At 37.0% G+C, this 19,970-nt stretch overlaps 1 protein-coding gene across 2 annotated transcripts in view; it reads right to left on the bottom strand.

Annotated features, from left to right (window-relative positions):
* LOC307121072 (GTPase IMAP family member 8-like) overlaps window positions 1-8,675 on the bottom strand; it is a 53,032-nt gene extending 44,357 nt beyond the window's left edge. Inside the window, exons 1-2 of one of the 2 annotated variants that reach the window (XM_079808484.1) lie at window positions 8,431-8,534; window positions 7,861-7,925 (exon numbers count right to left, since the gene is read on the bottom strand). In XM_079808484.1, coding sequence (XP_079664610.1) covers window positions 7,861-7,876 — 16 coding nt within the window. In that variant the 5' untranslated portion in view covers window positions 7,877-7,925; window positions 8,431-8,534. Of the gene's footprint in view, window positions 1-7,860; window positions 7,926-8,430 lie in introns of both variants that reach the window. The other variant, XM_079808483.1, reaches the window with a different exon arrangement.
* Between the last annotated feature and the right edge of the window lie 11,295 nt (window positions 8,676-19,970).

Here is a 19,970-nt window from a genome sequence, read left to right on the forward strand (position 1 = left end):
CATTAGCTAATGATTAATTAAAGCAGACAACTGGAAGCTGAAATGCATGGCTTTGACCCATTGTGGTAATTAACACATTCATGTACATGTGGCATAATGAGCTGAAAGCCCATTTGTATTCTAAGTTACGTGACGTCATTAATCTGCGCGTGTATTTAGGCTCGTTGCGTGTCTTCTGTGAATCCTCGCCTGTTTGCTTCATGCTGCACGCTGGGCGCTGCTGTGATCGCTTCCAGCGCGTTATTTGGGAGCCCTCGCCTGTTTGCTGTACGCGGCTGTGACCGTTTTGGGCGGACAACAATCTCTCATTTCGTTTCATTATGAAAGTGGTTTTGGCTTCACTCGGATGGCTGTTGTGCGGGCGTCTGTGGACTTCAGGTGCGGGTATGATATGGTTTAACTTATTGTCAATGCCTGGTTAGAAATGTAGCAACTGGTTAGAGGGCAACTCTCCTGCATTTTTGCTTTGTTAGTTCGTGAGTTGGCGTGAATGACGACTGTATTAAACATTGAGGGGATGTCCTTTTGAGTGCCTGGCTTCGTAGCTACGGTAGGTCACCATCTGATTTCTCCTTTTAAATTTTATATATGTATATATTGTCCTAAATCATTTCTGTGAATTCCAGGAGAACTGCAGTTTGTGCAGCCATCGCTGTTTTGTCATAGGCCAATTGAGACGGCTGTGATACAATGTTCTGATTCTGCTGTACTGTATTACATCTTTCTATATTCTGCTCACACACATCCTTAGTGGATGCTTTGCCCATATTAAGACCTCAAATTATTGTTTTTTTCTTTGTGTTGCTGTTTTGTATGAGTAATTTATGCTTTCATAAGTGTGGGTCTTCTTTCTTTTGTGTAAATATAATATTTGTGAATTGATCTATTTTTTTATATTGTTTATTCATTTGAAGTGGTTGATTTATGTGTAAAACATAAATATTCTTTTTTTGTTTGTTGATTTTTTCTGGGGAAAGACTGGTGAAATTTGTTTATTTTCATTATTTCTTTATTTGATTGGGCCTATTAAGGTTGAATGCCAAGGCCTGTAGGTGGGTGAGTCGTTGTCATCCACCTGTTAGTTTGTATAACCTTTTCTTAAACCATTTTCTTTTGTGTGGTCTGTGTGTGGTGTGGAGTGTTTATTTGTTTTAGGAGCTGCGTCCTTTGCCCGGAAGTTGATTGTTTCCCTCCTATCCTTGGTGGTGGTGTCTACAACGATTGCTGTGGCTGATATTTTCACTGGGGCGCTTTGTGCTGTGAGAGTGAGTGTGTAGTGTGTATGAGGGGAACATGCATATCTCTTGCAAGGCCGCAGCTTCCTTTCTGTGAACATTGTCATTGACTGCTTGATACTTGTCTTATTTTTGTGTATGGCTTTTACTATAGATTATAATAAACTTTTGTAATTTTGTACAAATGCCTGTGTCTCCATGCTCTTATCCTTAGTGGGGAACCTGTGCGCGGATAGTATTCTCTGGGTGAAATTCCCAGGGTGGCGTAGTCTAAACTAGAACATATATAGCGTCCTTTGCCCTTGTGGTTGCCACATACATTATCAGTTAATATAATATGTTATTAGGGAATTAATACATGATGTCATATTTAATTAATTGCAATTCATATATTACTTAATCTATTAATCATACAGAATGTTCATTAGTTGCTGATGCATTAATTATTAATAAATGGTTCCGTTCTTCATGAGTCACACATTAACTCAAGATTATCTGTGCATTAGTTAAGCATGAATTAATGCATATTAGCACCCGTATTGTAGTGTTACCGGTTTATTTTTGGTAAACGTGGCTGTAATAGGCATTTTGGTTGACTACCAACTGTATCAGACTGTTACCATTTTGTCTATTTAAACGGGGAAAATCTAAGTTATCTTTTATATATTAGACAGCAGCTTGTCTTTTGAAAATCACATTTCAAATGTTACAAAAACATTGTACGATTTCAGAACAACATGATAGTGACTAAACAATGACAGTATCTTCCTTTGACAGTATCCTTTTTGGGTGATCTAATACTTTAACTGATACAAAACAGAATATTTTGTAATGATAATAAAATTCACTGACCTTTTAAGTGTTATAATACAGAGAAGAAAAAAAAAACATTTAAATGCCAATCTCAACCAAAATGATGATTTGGATTAAAACTTCACATTGTATCAATGTCCCCTTACTATGTAACATCTTGAACATACTTATACACAGTGTCAACATTACACTTAAACTCATACGTAAAGATCTATAGTAGGGGTGTCAAACTCCTGGACAGTCCTACTGTCACAACTGTGTTCAGTTTGATTGGACTTTCAGTTTGTTTGTATCTGTCACATGTTCCTTTGTTCAGTTTCCCGCTACTAGTCTGTCTCACTGGGCTAAAATGGTGGGTTAAAAATAACCCAAGTTGGATTAAAAATGGACTAACCCAGCAATTGGGTTGTTTTAACCAAGCGGTAGGGTTAAATGTTTGCTTAAAACAACCCAATCGATGGGTTAGTCCATTTTCAACCCAACTTCGGTTACCCAACCAGCATTTTTTAGAGTGCAACATTAGTTCATTTGTGTTAGCTGTGATCTGTTAATTATCCTCGTCTGTATTTCCTAGTTAAGTTCCTCCTGTCCTTGTTTGATCTCTGCACCAACAGCATGAAATGATAACAGAAAGAGAAATGCTGAAAGTCAAGAGCTCATCAGTGCCACGCCTGCAGAGTACAGATCTGAGTTAACCCTCTGGGGTCGGAGGTGTTTTGACATGACTTGACATGTGTGCTTATTTCTGTTGCTTATCACATTTTCATAGCCTAAAGTCTGATTACACTGTGTTCAGCACAAACTCTGCTGCTGTGAGCATCATGTGTATCATTTTTGTGTAGTTGAGCATGTTCTTGTGCATGGAATGACCATGAGTGAAGTTGGTCTACTGGTTCATCTACAGCATGGGTCTTCAACCGGGGGTCTGTGACCCCTAAGGGGTCCTCAGCAGTACTGCAGGGGGTCCGCCAATTAATGTTTGATCACAAATAATTATTTGATTAAAAAAATTATAACATGGGGAGAAAACATCGCAAAGTCAAATGAGAAATGTAGCCAATCATAGACATGCTCGATGATCTCTGGAACGCAATGGCCAATCCGAGGTGTTTAAGTTAGAATCCACTCAGCGCTCAAAACGCCAGAGTTTTTATTCAGTGCTGAATTCTGCTCGCTCTTGTGAATTCTCTCATTAACAAAGACACGATACGATGTAAGTAAAAGATTAATTATTCAGTATAGACGACTTTATTGATTTTGATGGAACGCTGTGAGATCGCGAAATGAGATGAGTGACAGCTTAACTGTGATTGTAAAGTGAGCGCTCTTTCGTGCTTTTGAGGTTATATAGCTATAATCCATTGAATAAAAGTATTGTTTATCATGCTGCTAAGAGGAACGACGCCAAATTACGCACTGCAAAGTTTTGGAAGTGACGTCTACATATAAATGCGTGTTTCACCCTCGAAATTGCAATTGACAGTGATGACTAGCACGGGACAAAAATATGGCATGTTAAAAATGATACACAATGTAAATACAGAATCATAGATTCGTATCAATATATATCGTGATTTGATTCTTAATTGTCCATCTCACAGTGAAATTAAAATGCTGTTTTAGTAAACTTGAAACTAAAGTTCAGGTAAATGTTTAATTGTCCATCTGATTAGTAAAAAAGATGTATGACTCTGCAAATCAATTAAAATAATTTACAACAACTGCAAACAACTAATGAACTGTGATTTTTTTTATTGCAGCATTTTGTTAATTTGAACAATGGCAAGTAATATACAGACAGTGATGCATGTACAACAGTAATGTGCATTCTGATCTACTGTATTATATCTTATTTTTAATCATAATATAGTTCGTTTCTATTAATATCGAAGGCTATATGCTTAATATGTAGCTCTGTTTGACACATTTCGTATCGAGGGTCCCCGCTCCATAGGCGTTTCTCAATGTCAAAGAGGGATCCTCGGAAGCCAGAATTCCGAGGATGCTACGTCATCGACATCTGTCGAAGGACTGTTCCAATGTCAAGGATCCTCGGAATTTCAACCAAGGTCTGAGTCCTTCGTTTCAAAAATATGCCATATACAGGAAAGGATGCATACGAGTAGACTTCGCGCACTTAGCGTTCTCAAATCACCCACAATCCTATGCGCGCAGCTTTGCTATCTTGTTCAAAAAATACAAAATATCGGACGTTGGCGGGGCAATATGCTTTCAAGTGTAAGTATTTACGTTACCAAACATTTGTTATAACCGTAGTAAATATAAGTAAAGTTTAACTTTTAAATGCCAGTACAAATTACAACCGTATTGATATTATACAAATGACGTTATTGATGGCTAACGGACCTTTTCACTGACGTAATGAGGCTGACGCGCACTTGAAAGCCAGTTCCATTTACTTGTTCTCCGAATGCTAAAGAGGAGCCTCGCCTAGCCTCTGAAGGAAGTGACTTGGAAGGACTAGTCCTACAGAGGAAGGATCCTTGACATTGAGAAACACCTCGTGTCTCTATTGCCTAAGGGGTCCTTCCCCTGAAAAACGTCAAGACCCCTGATCTACAGGGTATTTATACTACTTACCCATACAGTATAATTACAGTACACAGAACCATTGCTTTAGATGAGAGAACTTTCAGTATTACAGTAAATACCGTGGCACATGTTGTACACCCTCAAACTCAAAGATTTGTAGCCAAGTACTTCTGACATTTGATATTTTTGTATAAAAGTTCTAAGAGACGACTGCCTAGGAGTGACAGTTGTGTTTGAATGACAAGTGACAAAACGCAGAAATAGATCTGCAATATGCTGAGATTTTTTGCTCTACACCTAAACCTAAATAGAGTAGGCTAACTTATGAAACGTTCTGTATAGCATCTAATGTCACTGATGTGATGTATTACTAAGCATAAATGAGATATTAGCTATGACAAAATGGAATTTTCTCTTTAGCTAAGCATTCACATAATGCATCTCATAAACTTGTACTCCAGCTACATGATTATATTAGCTTAATGTTATGAACAGCAGCTACGCTATGTTCCTTTTGCTTTTCTGTTTTATCTCGGGACACCCATCTTGGGATAGTCTCAGCCTCAGACGTCACGCCCACGGACCATCGGCTGAATGTCAGGGCCCATATTCATGTAAAATCTTACTGCAAAGAGTATGTCCTAGTGACAAAATTCTAAGAAAGGTGGGTGTTTCCTCTTAAAATTAAATGAAAATCCTAGTAAGATGCTTTCTGAAAAGTAATTCAGAACGCATCTTAACCCTTAAAAGTCAATTTTTAATTAGTACGGATGAGGACTTTTAAGAGGCTTAAAGGGTTAGTTCACCCAAAAATGAAAATTCTGTCATTAATTACTTACCCTCATGACGTTCGACACCCGTAAGACCTCCGTTCATCTTCGGAACACAAATGAAGATATTTTAGTTGAAATCTGATGGCTCTGAAAGGCCTCCATTGGCACAATGCACGGTACACTCTCAAGACCCTTAAAAGGTACTAAAGACATCGTTACAAAGTCCATCTCACTACAGTGAAGCTTCGAAGCGTTATGAATCAGTGAGTCGATTCAGCAGTTTGGATCGCCAAATTTCAGCAGTTTGGCGGTTTGACGCGCGATCCGAATCATGATTCGACTCACTGATTCATAAGGCTTCGAAGCTTCATGATGCCGTGTTTTGAAATTGTCATCACTATATAAGTCGTTATTTAGGGTTTTTTTGCGCACAAAGACTATTCTCGTCACTTCATAAAGTTATTGTAGAACCACTGTAGTGAGATGGACTTTGTAACAACGTCTTTAGTACCTTTTAAGGGTCTTGAGAGTGTTCCATGCATTGTGCCAATGGAGGCCTTTCAGAGCTATCAGATTTCAACTAAAATACAACCCCAAATCAGAAAAAGTTGGGACAGTATGGAAAACGCAAAAAAAAAAAAAAATAGAAGTGATTTCTAAATTTACTTTGACTTGTATTTCATTGCAGACAATATGAACACAAAATATTTCATGTTTTGTCTGGTCAACTTCATGTCATTTGTAAATATGCATCCTTTCCTGTCATTCAGATCTGCAACACATTTCCAAAAAAGTTGGAACAGGAGCAATTTAGGGCTATTAATGAGGTAAAATGGTTAAATAATGATGTGCTTTGAAACAGGTGATGTCAACAGGTGATTGTAATTATGATTTGGTACAAAAGCAGCATCCAAGAAAGGTCTAATCCTTTAGGAGCAAAGATGGGCCGAGGATCGCCAGTTTGTCAACAAATACGTGAGAAAATTATTGAAATGTTTAAAAACAATGTTCCTCAAAGAAAGATAGGAAGAGATTTGGATATTTCACATTCAACAGTGCATAACATAATTAAAAGATTCAAGGAATCTGGAGGAATTTCAGTGCGTAAAGGACAAGGGCGCAAGCCTAAGCTGAACAAGCGTGATCTCCGATCCCTCAGGCGGCACTGCATCAAGAATCGTCATTCATCTATAAGCGATATCACCCCATGGGCTCAGGACTACTTTGGCAAACCTTTGTCAAGTACCACAATACGTAGTAACATCCACAAATGCCAGTTAAACTGTACTGTGCCAAAAGGAAGCCCTATGTTAACAGTGTCCAGAAGCGCCGTCGACTTCTCTGGGCTCGGAGGCATCTGGGAAGGACCATCACACAGTGGAAACGTGTACTGTGCTCAGATGAATCAGTGTTTGAGGTATTTTTTGGGAGGAATGGACGCCGTGTGCTCCGGACCAAAGAAGAAAAGGATCATCCAGACTGTTACCAGCAACAAGTCCAAGTACTTTAACAGTATTCTTACCGGTTCTTTTTATTTTACTTTATATTTTTTTTAAATATTTTTTTTTAAATAATTAAGAACATAATTAACATGGCTTTATAATCTGAAAAGTAAAATATCTATAGCAAAAGAAACCGCAAAGTTTGAACAAAAATATAAAACATCTATTTGTAAATGGACCAGTGTGCAGGCATTCGGAAGGTCTGCTAACATTAATATTACAGTAAAGAACAAACCTACAAAGAAATCTAATAAAGTAATGAAATGTAAAATAACACTGCATAGTTTTCACTGTATAAATTGATAGATTAATGCTTATAAAAACTAAAGTTATTAATTCAAGAGATGTGAATATTTTCTATTTGCCTTTTGTTCGATTCGAATTAATGGCTCAATCGTCAGCAGGTTTATTAGACGCAGTATGACTTGCAGTGACTGTTTAGGAACAAACCTTAGATTGTCACCTTTTAAAAGAGACCAAAAATATGCATATACTCCAAATGGTCAAAGAACAGCATGCAATTTACTTTGGGTTTGGTTTTTTTAGGCGTTTTTGGGAAATTTTGCAGGAATGATAAGGGGTTGTGTTTGATTAGAGTTGGTGTCAACTGTGATCCTCCAGGAAATTAGTTTGACACCCTTGATCTATAGCCCTCATAGCAAAAATAATAAATAGACTACTTCCACAAATCAACCACCAATAAATGTCCACACATCTAGCAGAAAAACTTATTTGGAGCAGTGGATCTCTCATAATAATTTGTCGAAGTGAATCAGTTATTTTGAGAAAGTAAAAGATTAAAGAGGTAATCCTAGACAACAGATTTGATGTGTATTGTATGTAACAATGTATAGGCTAGTCTCATTCAATCATTCAATAAACTAAACAACTAAACCTTTGCCTACTGTTGGCTAATATTTCATAAATACTTCATAAACCACTGAGGAAACTTTGCTGCAAATATTTGTATCTGTTGACTCTTACCTGAACTTGACGCCATTTCACCAGCAGATTGAAATCAAAGTTGAAAGAAAAGCACAAGAGCTCATCTGTCGCACGTTTGCAGAGGTTGGAAAAAAGTGATTCTGTATTTATTTGAGTGAATTAGGTGTAATTTTGCACCCATTCATTTTTTAAACCAGAAATACAGAATATGAGGTTTCTTCTCTAATTGTCTCATTTTCATTATTCAAAATTCTTATTTCCTTAAAAATCATAGAAATGGTATACAACTTGTTTTATAATAGGCCTATATATAAATGCATTAGTGGCTTTTGACCATAAATGTGGGACAGAACAAAATTATTAAACAAATAAAAGCAAAAATAGTTTATAGCAAATTTTGAAAATAATAAAATAAACTTGATTACAGACTTGATGCAATTAAATGAAAACATATGTGAGATGTTGCCCTTTACATCGGTTATTTGTTTCTTGATGGTCATGCAAATATAAAACAAATCTAAGAGAGCGGTGAAATAATAAACTAAACAAAGTAAACCTTTGCCTGCTGTTGGCTAATATTTCATAAATACTGAAATTATTTGTACTTACCCGAACTCGATGCCATTTCAACACCAACAGCATGAAATGATAACAGAAAGAGAAATGCTGAAAGTCAAGAGCTCATCAGTGCCACGCCTGCAGAGTACAGATCTGAGTTAACCCTCTGGGGTCGGAGGTGTTTTGACATGACTTGACATGTGTGCTTATTTCTGTTGCTTATCACATTTTCATAGCCTAAAGTCTGATTACACTGTGTTCAGCACAAACTCTGCTGCTGTGAGCATCATGTGTGTGCTTTACAGTCTGAAACCTGAGGTAATTTAATCATGCGTTTGTGTTTTCCGAATGAGAACATGATTAAACCTGTGAGGACATTTTTGTGTAGTTGAGCGTGTTCTTGTGCATGGAATGACCATGAGTGAAGTTGGTCTACCGGCTCATCTACAGGGTATTTATGCTACTTACACATACAGCATAATTACAGTACACAGTAGCAGTGCTTTAGATGAGGGAACTTTCAGTATTACAGTAAATACCGTAGCACATGTTGTACACCCTCAAACTTGTAATTGTCAAAAAGATTTGTAGCCAAGTACTTCTGACATTTGATATTTTTGAAATTTGTAGATTTGTAGCCAAGTACTTCTGACATTTGATATTTTTAAAAGTTCTAAGAGACGACTGCCTAGGAGTGAAAATATTTTGTTAGAAGACTAAGAAACTTCTCTAGAGTGGCAAATCATTATCAGTATCTGTTTTTTACAATACAGTAAAAAATCTGTCTTTACTGTATTGTAATTGACAGTATACTGTATTGTGTTGCAATTCAAAGATGTTCAATTCTTTGGTATTTTCTTCTCTACTGCTTCTCATCAAAATCTCTTTACAGTAGTGTAATGAAAACAAACCTTTCTTAAAGATTATTGTTGAATTTCACAGTATCTTTACCCCTCTATTTATGTTGTACATACTGTAATTATAGACATTGAGCTGTATAATGATTCTCGATTGCAGAAAGGAGGTTTTTGTAACAGTGCTTTTTTAATCGATTTTACTAGTGTGTAAGACTATGTTGTAGTGTGTGTGTTTTTGAGGGCTGTATTAAACAGACTGCTGCACTTAAAGGTGCAGTGTGTAATATTTAGGAGGATCTATTGACAGAAATGCAATATATATGCAATATATACATAACTATGTATTCAGTGGTGTATAAAGACCTTACATAATGAACCGTTATGTTTTAATTACCTTAGAATGAGCCGTTTCTATCTACACACACTGTGGGTCCCTTACAGTGAAGCCGCCATTTTGCGCCATCATGTTTCTACAGTAGCCCTGAAGGGACAAACTTTTCTTCAGAGCGCTAGCTACTGTCTGCTGTCTCAGACAATGACATCTTTGTCCTGTGTCGGCTTCTCTATGTGCTCGAAAGGGAGGGGTGAGCTGTGGAAGGGTGCAATTCACAACCTCACCTCTAGATGCCGCTAAAATTTGCACACTGCGCCTTTAAATCCTGTGTATTTTGGTATCTTTGCCGAAACCAAACATGACAGTTTGCGTCACTGAGCTTACATTAAAATGTCTCGCTTTGGTTGTTCATTCAAATTTAGCAGTGCAAACTAATAACCTTGGCCTCAGTGTCCTTGCGTGATTCAACAACAGGATGGCGCTCTAACGTTGAATAATAGGCTAGTATTCAAATTACCCTGAATACCTTGAGTGCTTTCCAATACTCAAATTGATGTTTGTCTTCTTAATAATGATGATAAGATATTAGCTTGGGCTTTGGCCACAAGACTTAAGTAGTGTTGTGCAAGTTACTTCCAAACGGTAATACATTATAGATTACTTGTTACTGTTATTTAAAAGTAATTTGTTACCTTACAATATTACTGTCTCAGAATTGTAATGCTTTACATGACTCCTGTATTACTTTTGAGTTACTTCCACCAAAATAACTACAGAAGTAGAACATAACATTCTAAAATGACAAAATGTACTACAGAGCATTTTACATCCAGTAGAAGGAGATATGATGCAGCATAATGACTGTGGGCTATCCAGGCTACTAACAATATAGCATATCATTGGCAAAGTGAAGGCTCAAGACAATGCAAGAAAGAATGACAGACAGAATTACAAACGATCCAATTCAAATATGGTAGAGGTAAAGTGATTATCTGGCAATATCTGGGAATAGCTTTGGTCTATTCATATTAGACACAATCGATGTAAACTCTAATGTCATGACAAGATGCAAGATGCACATTTGCGCATACGTTCATCTCATGAATGTACAATCTTCTTCAGCCATCTTCATCCATTGAGCCTTGTTTACTTTCGTTTGGCACCGCAGCGTGAGCCTCCGCTAACTGCGTGCGCGCCTCGTCCGTTTGCGGAGGTGTTTGTACTAGACGCGCTCACTGTTGTGCTATTCTTTGAAACGACAGAGACTTTAAGCCTTCTTTAGCCAGTTTCCCACTGGCCAGCGTGAGCACAGAGGCTGAAATCATGCTTCGCAGCACTCCTGTAAAACACGCACTAAACACGCCTTCAAAGGTGCACCAGCAAGAGGGAGATGAATGAAATAAATCTCTATATACAAATATATCAGAAACTGTCATTTAGTCTTTATTTACAAACTTGGACACCACACGCAGCTATGGACTGACCACGAACAGGTAATAACTTGCTTGTTTTTTTTTTCATTCATTAATGTCTCGCGGTCTTGCGTTTTATTTATTTATTTTTTTTTTTTTTACAATTTCATTTTGGGCTAGAAGTGTGTAGTGTACCGAGTAAAATATTTACTGAAAATTGATTAGTAATGCCTGACACTACTGCGTTACAGCAAAACGTAATATCTTACTGTAATGCATTACTTTTGTAACGCGTTACTCCCAACACTGGTGCCATAACTCTAATATTCATTTTTGGGTATCCCTTTAAGACTTAAGTGTGTCTTGAGTTCTGTTATTGATGAGACTCAATCAAGATTTATGTTAAAAAGATATAAAGCAAATAATTTCCATCTTGTTTTAGATTTATTAGACTATTCCGAGTTAGTTAATGATGACGTTTTTTTTTTTTTTCCAAGTTTATTTTTCCATCTTTCAAAAAGCTTGGGTTTGGTGGTCCCTTCTGTAAAATTATAAGAACTCTTTACAGTAATGCCAACTGTGCCATCAATCATAAATCGTTTAATTGTCAAGAGTTGGTCAGGGTTGCCCTGTATCCGCTTGTTTATTTCTTGTGGCTGCACAACTTCTTTCCTTCTTTCTTTTGAGTACTCGTCTGCAGGGTATTACTATTGCCAACAAACATACACTTATTAGTCAGTTAGCTGATGACACTAAATTTCAATCTTAATAAATGTGAGTTGTTATCTGTTAAAAACCTGTCCTTCTCTCTCTCTTTACGGTATTCCTTTCAGTCAGGTGACCAATCTTGGTGTAAAGGCCTGTTCACACCGGGACGATTTTCGTGCGCGTTTATTGCCGACGTTTAAAAAAAACGTCACGAAAAACGCTGGCGATAAGCGTGCGCGATATTCGTCACGGCGTGTACAGGCCTTAAGGATGATGGTGTCAGATGCAGACTGAACTTTGACCTAGTTGTTGAAAATCTAAAAGGAAAATGTAGCTTCTTCACTGAAAAAAGTCTAACATTGCTGTTGTTCGTTTAATGTGTATTTTCTCATTGAAATAGCTTAAAATTATTAGTTTTTTCATTTAATGTAAACGTTTTAGTTTATATTTATTGTTGAATCCATTTTTTTTACATTGATGCAATATAAATCGGCAACGGGACATTAAACTGAATTTATTAATTTGTTCAGAGCATTTTTATTAGATTAAGCATGATTTGCACATGCGCATTGTTTGAGGTGGAGATCCCGCGCTCTGACCTGACCTGTTTAAATAAAGGATTAAAAAAAAAAAAAAAAACGTCCGTTGAACTGTCTGAAGAACGCACACACAATCTGTTGAGCGGCGGCCGTGACGGACACTTCAACAGACCCCTCCAGCCAGGCTGACAGAAGAACTACGAGCAACATTGATACTGGTAAGGTACACTCTGTCTACCATTAACGTTTTTTTTCCAAGTATACCTGACTGGCCCTGACTCATTTACATTAGCCGCCCTTTGGTCGTGGGCGAGGCGAGTAATGTTAATGCTATCACAGGTCGCTCGCTAGTCAACTTAACTGGCTAATAACTGCAAACTATCATTTCTAAAAGCATTTTACGGGGGCATTGACATTAGCTAAAGTTACCACGTGTAAGTGTAGTTAACGTTACAGCTAAGGGTATGTTCTTGAATTCAAATGCATTTGTTCTGCTGAATGTTTTTAATAGTTAACAGTGGCGCGAAGAACCTACAGAATGTTTTTGTCGAGATTAACGTTACTGTATTTTAAGAGCTCTGCGGGTCTATTTTAAATCTTGCAAGTGAATATATCTGTATCATATGAAACTAAACGACATTAGGCATCAATTAGTAACAACCATGACATGTTGGCTAGATTTTTTGACACTTGAAATGTGGTAACGTTAGTTATGCTGCCTTCACGTGCTATCGGAAATTTGGTCATTCCGACTTCTGAAGTCGTGATTACGAGCTCATTGCATACAAGTTTCAAAATGTGAGGGCGTTCATGTGGAATTATTTCCTAGGAAACTCGTATTTACGATAATTCTGAGAGCACGTGAAGGCAGCATTAACCCCCAGGTTCAAGAGGCAAACATGACTGATGGATAGGGTAAACGTCTATTAAGCCCATTAAGCACACTACTATCTTTGAGGTCAGATTATATATATATATATATATATATATAATTTTATATATACATATATATATATATAATATGCCAAAAATTCATACCAGTTTTTTAAACATTGTTTGAAGCTAAATGTGTCAAAATGTTGCTGTTATTTTCAGCGTGAGCCGCTTTACAAACGGCGCCCCATAAGTAGTTAACACACTTTGATGGCTAACAGCTAAAACTTAATCATGTTTTCTCTTCCAAATTTAGGGAAGCAGCCACCAATCAGTTGTGTTTCTGCTGTGCAACTTATTTGGAAGCTCCTGCCAGTGATCATTTATTGTTGTAAGTTCTATTTACAATGTCATGAGGGCATTTTTGAAAATTAGGCATCCTAAAGTGTAGAATTCTCTCATCACACACACATACATACACACATAACAAAACGTAAATAAAACACAACGTAAAATCCAGGCCTGGTCCTCTCTCGTCCTTCACTGTCATCGCTCCTCCTTTTATGCTCCCGTCACTCATCCTTGAGAGATCCGAGATCTCGCGTCACTCTCGCTCAAGTTTTGAAAGTTTAGGGTGTATAAGTGCTTGGCACATTATGATCTAACATGAAATTCTGAAAGTATAACATACTTATTTTCTCTTTATTTTTTATGCAGGAAATTGAGTTTGAAGAACTGGAGCAGACAACCTTGGTGATCTTTATCACTGGGAAAGAGGATCCTCTCCATCCACCCAAAGACATTAAAATTGTCATCGAATGAACAGAGGTCCTGAACGAGTTGTCCTCGGTAGCAACCGCTTTTGCCATGGTCTTTGGGCTCATATACACACTAAACCTAAAATATCCGAAAAGGCTGCAGTTCACCTTTGAATTTGTGCAAAAGGTCCTGATGGAGCTTGATGGAAAAAAGATGACCCCAAAAGTCACTAGACTGAGCTGTACAGCACAGAGTAGGCAGAGCTGAATTGCACAGACTTGCTTGATTTTATTTTCTATTTGTGGTTCAATTTTATAATGTTTTTACAGCCAAGACTTTGGATCCTTTTTATTAAAGGTTGCACTTACAAGGCTGCATTTTTACAGCAGCATTTACAAATGTGGCTGCCCAAGTTCGATGGCTACCAGCCTCAAAGGCTGAAGTAGGCAGAGTGTCTAAAGAGTTCCACTGTTCACTGTCTGAGGAGCAGTTCCAGGATTTATCTCTGGTGTTCAGCTGAAAGAGACTGTTGTTCATCATATACATTTGTATATAAACCGGTATACAATACTGTCAAAACGTTTAATTGTATTTTAGGATGTTTTATGGTGAAATGTGTCCTGTCAGGACAAACCATCCTAATTTAATATTACTGTGGTGTCATCAAGTGATGATTTGATCATTTTGTGACATTTGTGGGCTCAAAGTATTTGTGACGTAGACTGTTGATCTTCATACATTTTAAACAGATTTTCAATGTTGTCAGTTTGTTGAACAATAAATATGAATGTGTTCTAAAGGAAAGTGTTCTAATAGTCATTGATCAAAATGTATTCAAAGTTTTTTTTAATTAAAATTTTTTTTAAATTTGATTTTTTTTCAAAATGACAATTTTTGAATTGAGACAACCTAAAATAATTAATTTACTGACCTATAAATATTAGTCTGTTTTAACTTAAAATAATTAGTTTGTTCCAACCTAAAATAATTAATTTACTTTAACCTATACATATTAGTTTTGGTCGTTTGTTGTAATTTAAAATAATTAGTTTGTTCCAACCTAAAATAATTTGTTTGATCAACCTTTAAAAAGTGGTTGCATGGATTTAAACTTTTCAGGTTGAACTAAATTAAATGATTTACTTTGAGTCAATGACAAATATTTCGTGTGATCGATTACTTCAATTTTTTTACGTTGATCCAAGGTTTTTATTTTTTCAGTGTTGCTAAAGCTGAGGGATTTCGGATGAATCTAGATGTGCAGACAATGACAGAATACTATTTGACTTTCTGTGGAAGCATAAGAGGCAAAAAGTTTGTGGTTATTAATAAGTATGAATGTGGTAGTTTAAACCTTCTAGATTTTACTTCCTTAAATACTTTCAAGATAAAGTTGCAAACCCTGTTTCATTTTGGAATACTCTTCCTGAATACGGTCATCTTGTTTTCTCTATGGTGAGAATTGTCTCTTTCTTATTATGTAAATACAATATCCCTAAATTGCCCCTTAAATTATCACATTTTTATAATAAATAAAAAAATGCTTTTTATGGCTGGTTCTAATTTATAAACATAATTTTAGTCTTATTTTTTATATTTTATAATTGTGATATTTTTTTTATGAAAACAATTCTTTGTTTTTCCCATATTGTGTCTATAACATAATTTTTCTGAATTGCTAAAACAGTAAACCTAATTCTCTGAACCAAATTCTCAATGGCCTAAACCTTTACATTAACCCCTTACCTGTCACAGCCCCCATTTTGGAAAGTGGAGCATAAATGACATACTCAAAATAAAAAGGCTGCTGCTCATAAGTCATTCTGAATAGACACATAACCAACATATATTTAGAAAGCCAACACTTTTTTTTTCAACACAGAATTACTCAGACTGTTATTAATATGGAGATATATATGCTCAAACATAAAAAAAAATTATAATAAAATATATAGCATATATATTTAACATTTATAAAAAATATTAAAGCAGCACTAGGTAGTTTTTGCTCTCGGGGTCCCCCTACAGTTGGGAAACAGTATTGTCCTCTACTACTGTCATAAACTGTCATTCTACATCAGGGGATGCATCGCACGTGCATTTGTTGACATGACAACCATGATAGCCCTGAACACTGCAGGAGTTCACATGCAGGTGTTCTGCTTGCGTCGCGTGTGAAATGTCTTCATCTCAGGTACAGTGGCAAATGTTTCAGCATGTCATATGAATATAATTTCATGGGTTTTATTTTTTTCAAACGCCAAATGATCGCGATGCTCACGTTTACAAGCCAGCGTCAATATAGTAGCCAAGTCTATTGGTTACCGTTTTACGGAATCTATATGATACTTCAATTCAATGTTTGAGTGGCAGATAATACCCATATATCGTCAATATTATAATATCAAGCTACCCTTGATGAATCTGCAAATTTGAAAAATCGATTTGCATTATGGCTTGAGGCAAGACAAATAAACCAATATCACAGACATGTTAGGTATCCTAAAATATGATTTTGTACGTCTTATCATATGTATTTACTTGCAATAATGTAGCCCCTATCCTTCAGCTCACGCCAACGAGCAAACGCTGGCCCAATGTTGATCCTCGTCCTGCCTTTAATCCGATCACTTGCTCGTTTCCTCTTTTTGCTTTCCTCCGACAAAACCTTTGCTTTCTTATTTTTCTGTGCTGCTTCGGCCATGACTATAACATTCGGCAAACAAATTATAGTTTGGCTCGCACGTCCGAATTTAAGGAAGTGGGGTGGTGGTGGAAGTGACGTATATGCCGTAAAGCAGTCGAATTTTGTAGTTCTTTTTTTTCTCGGGTTACTACCCGAAACCCGAAGTTTAAAAGTACGATTAAAAACGATACAGACCCCGTCAGGCTATGGCAGACGTGTCATTCAACCTATTGTAAGTCGATGTATCATCACAAGAGGTTTAAAAATATATTATAAAGGTTGAAAAGTTACCTAGTGCTGCTTTAAGTGAATGTAGAATAACAGCTTATAACCACAACTAAAGTGAAGCCACAAGTGTGGTCATGCTTCATTTGAAATCTGATGATGATATCTCTAAAACTATGCATTTTATGAAGCGTTGTGTAAGGCCATGTCATGTGAGTTTTTAGCGAAGGCTAAGATAAGATGCTATCATTATGTTTTTGCCCTTTAAAACACATACTTGCAGTCGACTAACTGGTCTTCCAACTGCTCAATTCATGCTCAATGAACGTTTCACACGCAAGACAACTATGCCTAATTTTGCATCATCGGCATCGCATCACTTGTCCCGCCTGCCGTGGGTCTGAATTATCACAGCAGCTATATATATATATATATATATATATATATATATATATATATATATATATATATATATATATATATATATATATATATATATATATATTAGGGCTGTCAACGTTAACGTGTTAACGCAGGAGATTCATTTAAATTCCTTAACGCATAAATTATTTGATGCAATTAATTAATAATAAAAATAAATAATAATAATAAAATACAGAAGTATGTGAAGCTGCGTCATTAACATAATGTTCGTCACGCAGTCAGATGATGTTAGAAGTCGGGAGTTTATCACAATCACACTGAGCATCTACAGCACCTGTGACCCTGGCAGGAGGACATTTCCATTCTAATTCTTTAATCCGATTCTGCTTCTCTGTTTTTGATCAGGCCATTTAAAGCTGTTAAACTATGGGAAAGTGTTCAGTGATCCAGTAATCGAATTCATTCAAACAGTCCAAAACAGCGCTAATGCAAAGAAGTCCAAACTCATTAGTCTACATCAAATATATCAGAGAGAATAGAGACTCACATCGGGTTTTTAGTGATTTATTCATTCCATTGTGTGCTTTGCTTTAAAACATGAGCTCTGTCGTATTCTGCGTTTTTTTTCTGAAGAGTGCAATGTTGGTGTCGTACAGTAAGCGCTGCACAAACAAACCGTGTATGTGCGCGCTCTCGATCACTGATCATTGCATTCATGTAGACACATTTCAGTACATTTGCATTGTTTCCACACACACTCTGGAAGTATAATGTTTTATTTGTCATTTCACGAGTTCACACTTACATCAAATTAAAAAGAGTAAAGATTATGCGTATTTGGCTTGCTGTACGGGGGAGGACTCCGGGCTCGGAATTTTGGCCCAAACCCAGAGTATCCCCCCCGTAATAGCAGAGGTGGACAGTAACAAAGTACATTTACTTGAGTACTGTACTTAAGTACACTTTTTGAGTATCTGTACTTTACTAGAGTATTATTTTTTAGGGATACTTTTACTTTAACTTCACTACATTTGAAAGACAAGTATCATACTTTTTACTCCACTACATTTCTATCAAAGTCCTCGAAGTCGAAAGTCGTTTCTGTAGCGGCTTTGAAAGTAAGTGGATGATTTTTTTCTTCTTTAAAAAGGTTTTTATTTATTTATGTAGGGTCATGTGAAGTTTCCTAACAATTTTTTGAACACTGATCAGTTTATAGCAAAATGGAAAAAGACGGTTCCTTGGCACAGTGTGTGCACCATGGCCATACTAAAAGTGTGTTTCAGTTTTCTCAAAAGATTAAAGATTAGTTTAGTTGGCATATACTTGACACATGTCTCATAAAATGTAAAAAAATGTGAATGTCTGGGAGAAAGAGAAGAGTAAACAGTTGGGAGAATATCGGATGCAGTATCAGAGTATAGGGTCCATGCATTCTGCCTTAAAGTGACAGCAGCTTTGTAAAGAGCGTTGTAACTTTTATACAAGTATTGAAATTAGTTTAAGGTATGCTAGCATGTCGGATGAAGCATCACTGACTGGCTTAAACCACCATGATGGCAGAGTGCATTTATACAACAATGCAACTAATAAAATAATGCATTGACAAACAAAAGGAAATGTACTTTTGATACTTAAGTACTTTTAAAAACAAATACTTCTGTACTTTTACTTAAGTAAAAATCTGTTTTTAGAACTTTCACTTGTAACGGAGTAATATTTGACCAGTAGTTCTTTTACTTTTACTCAAGTAATAGAGTTGTGTACTTTGTCCACCTCTGCGTAATAGAGATAGTCTATAACTAGACTGTATTTTATTATGGATTGTGCTGACGTCTAATGAGAGTTTATTAAAATCAAAGTGAGGAGATGAGGTGGTGGAGGGATGCTAAAATAAAAACGGTCAACGAAAGAAGGTAAATATGCTGTATATATACACCTCTTATCGTTGATTAAATCGATTGGCTTGATGTGCTCCACATGTGTTTAATTAGGTTTAATTATTTGAGGGTGCTCCACTTGTGTTTAACGGAATGGCGCTACAGAGTGAATAGGCGAGGTGGGCCTGAATTGTGCTGGGAGGACCGGTAGTGGCCAACGCCAGGATGTCTTGGACGAGACTGAGGGGTATTAAGTACGGTGGGATCCTACCCATAGCTAAGCTCTCAATAGAGGAACTGATTTCGCGCAACATATCGGACATTAGGGCGGTTACGAGTTGAATCTGAGCGAGATCTATTATTGAGGAGAGCTTATTGATCGACTGGATGGTTCGGTTCAGAAGAGTGCTGTGGGTGTTCACAAGTGTGATAGTGCCCTTCAAAGATTTACCCACTGCTTGCAAAGCATAGCTTTGGGCATGGAGCTGTTCTCTTAATTGGGGCATCTCGGCCTGAATTTCACCCACATTTCACCTCACGGTAGCCAGTTTTACTGCACTGAATGAGCTCATGCCGATGTTAAAAAGAGTTCCTACAGCAGCAGCAGCCCCCAACAACGCGCCCAAGAATCGTATGTTGCGCCGGTTGTAACCGCTTAACTCAGCTTGGGTTACAGTCATTTTCTGCAGCTGGCGTAGCATGTGTGTCACATCGGCCACCGCATGAGAGAGGGCTTCCCGTGTCCAACGGTTCCTGCCCAGGTAGTTTGGGGGTTGTTGTTGGCGTAATGTGTCCGAAGAACATCACGAGGCTCAGGTCGAACGCACACCTTTTGGGTGTGGATTTTGCAGTTCGTTATTAACAGCCCTGGCTGTTCACGAAGGACGATACCCGACGCTGGTCCGGCTGACGCAACGTCGGGTTGGGGTGTTAC

This window comes from Gobio gobio, assembly GCF_949357685.1.
Source record: "Gobio gobio genome assembly, chromosome: 24".
Classification (NCBI taxonomy): Eukaryota; Metazoa; Chordata; class Actinopteri; order Cypriniformes; family Gobionidae; genus Gobio; species Gobio gobio.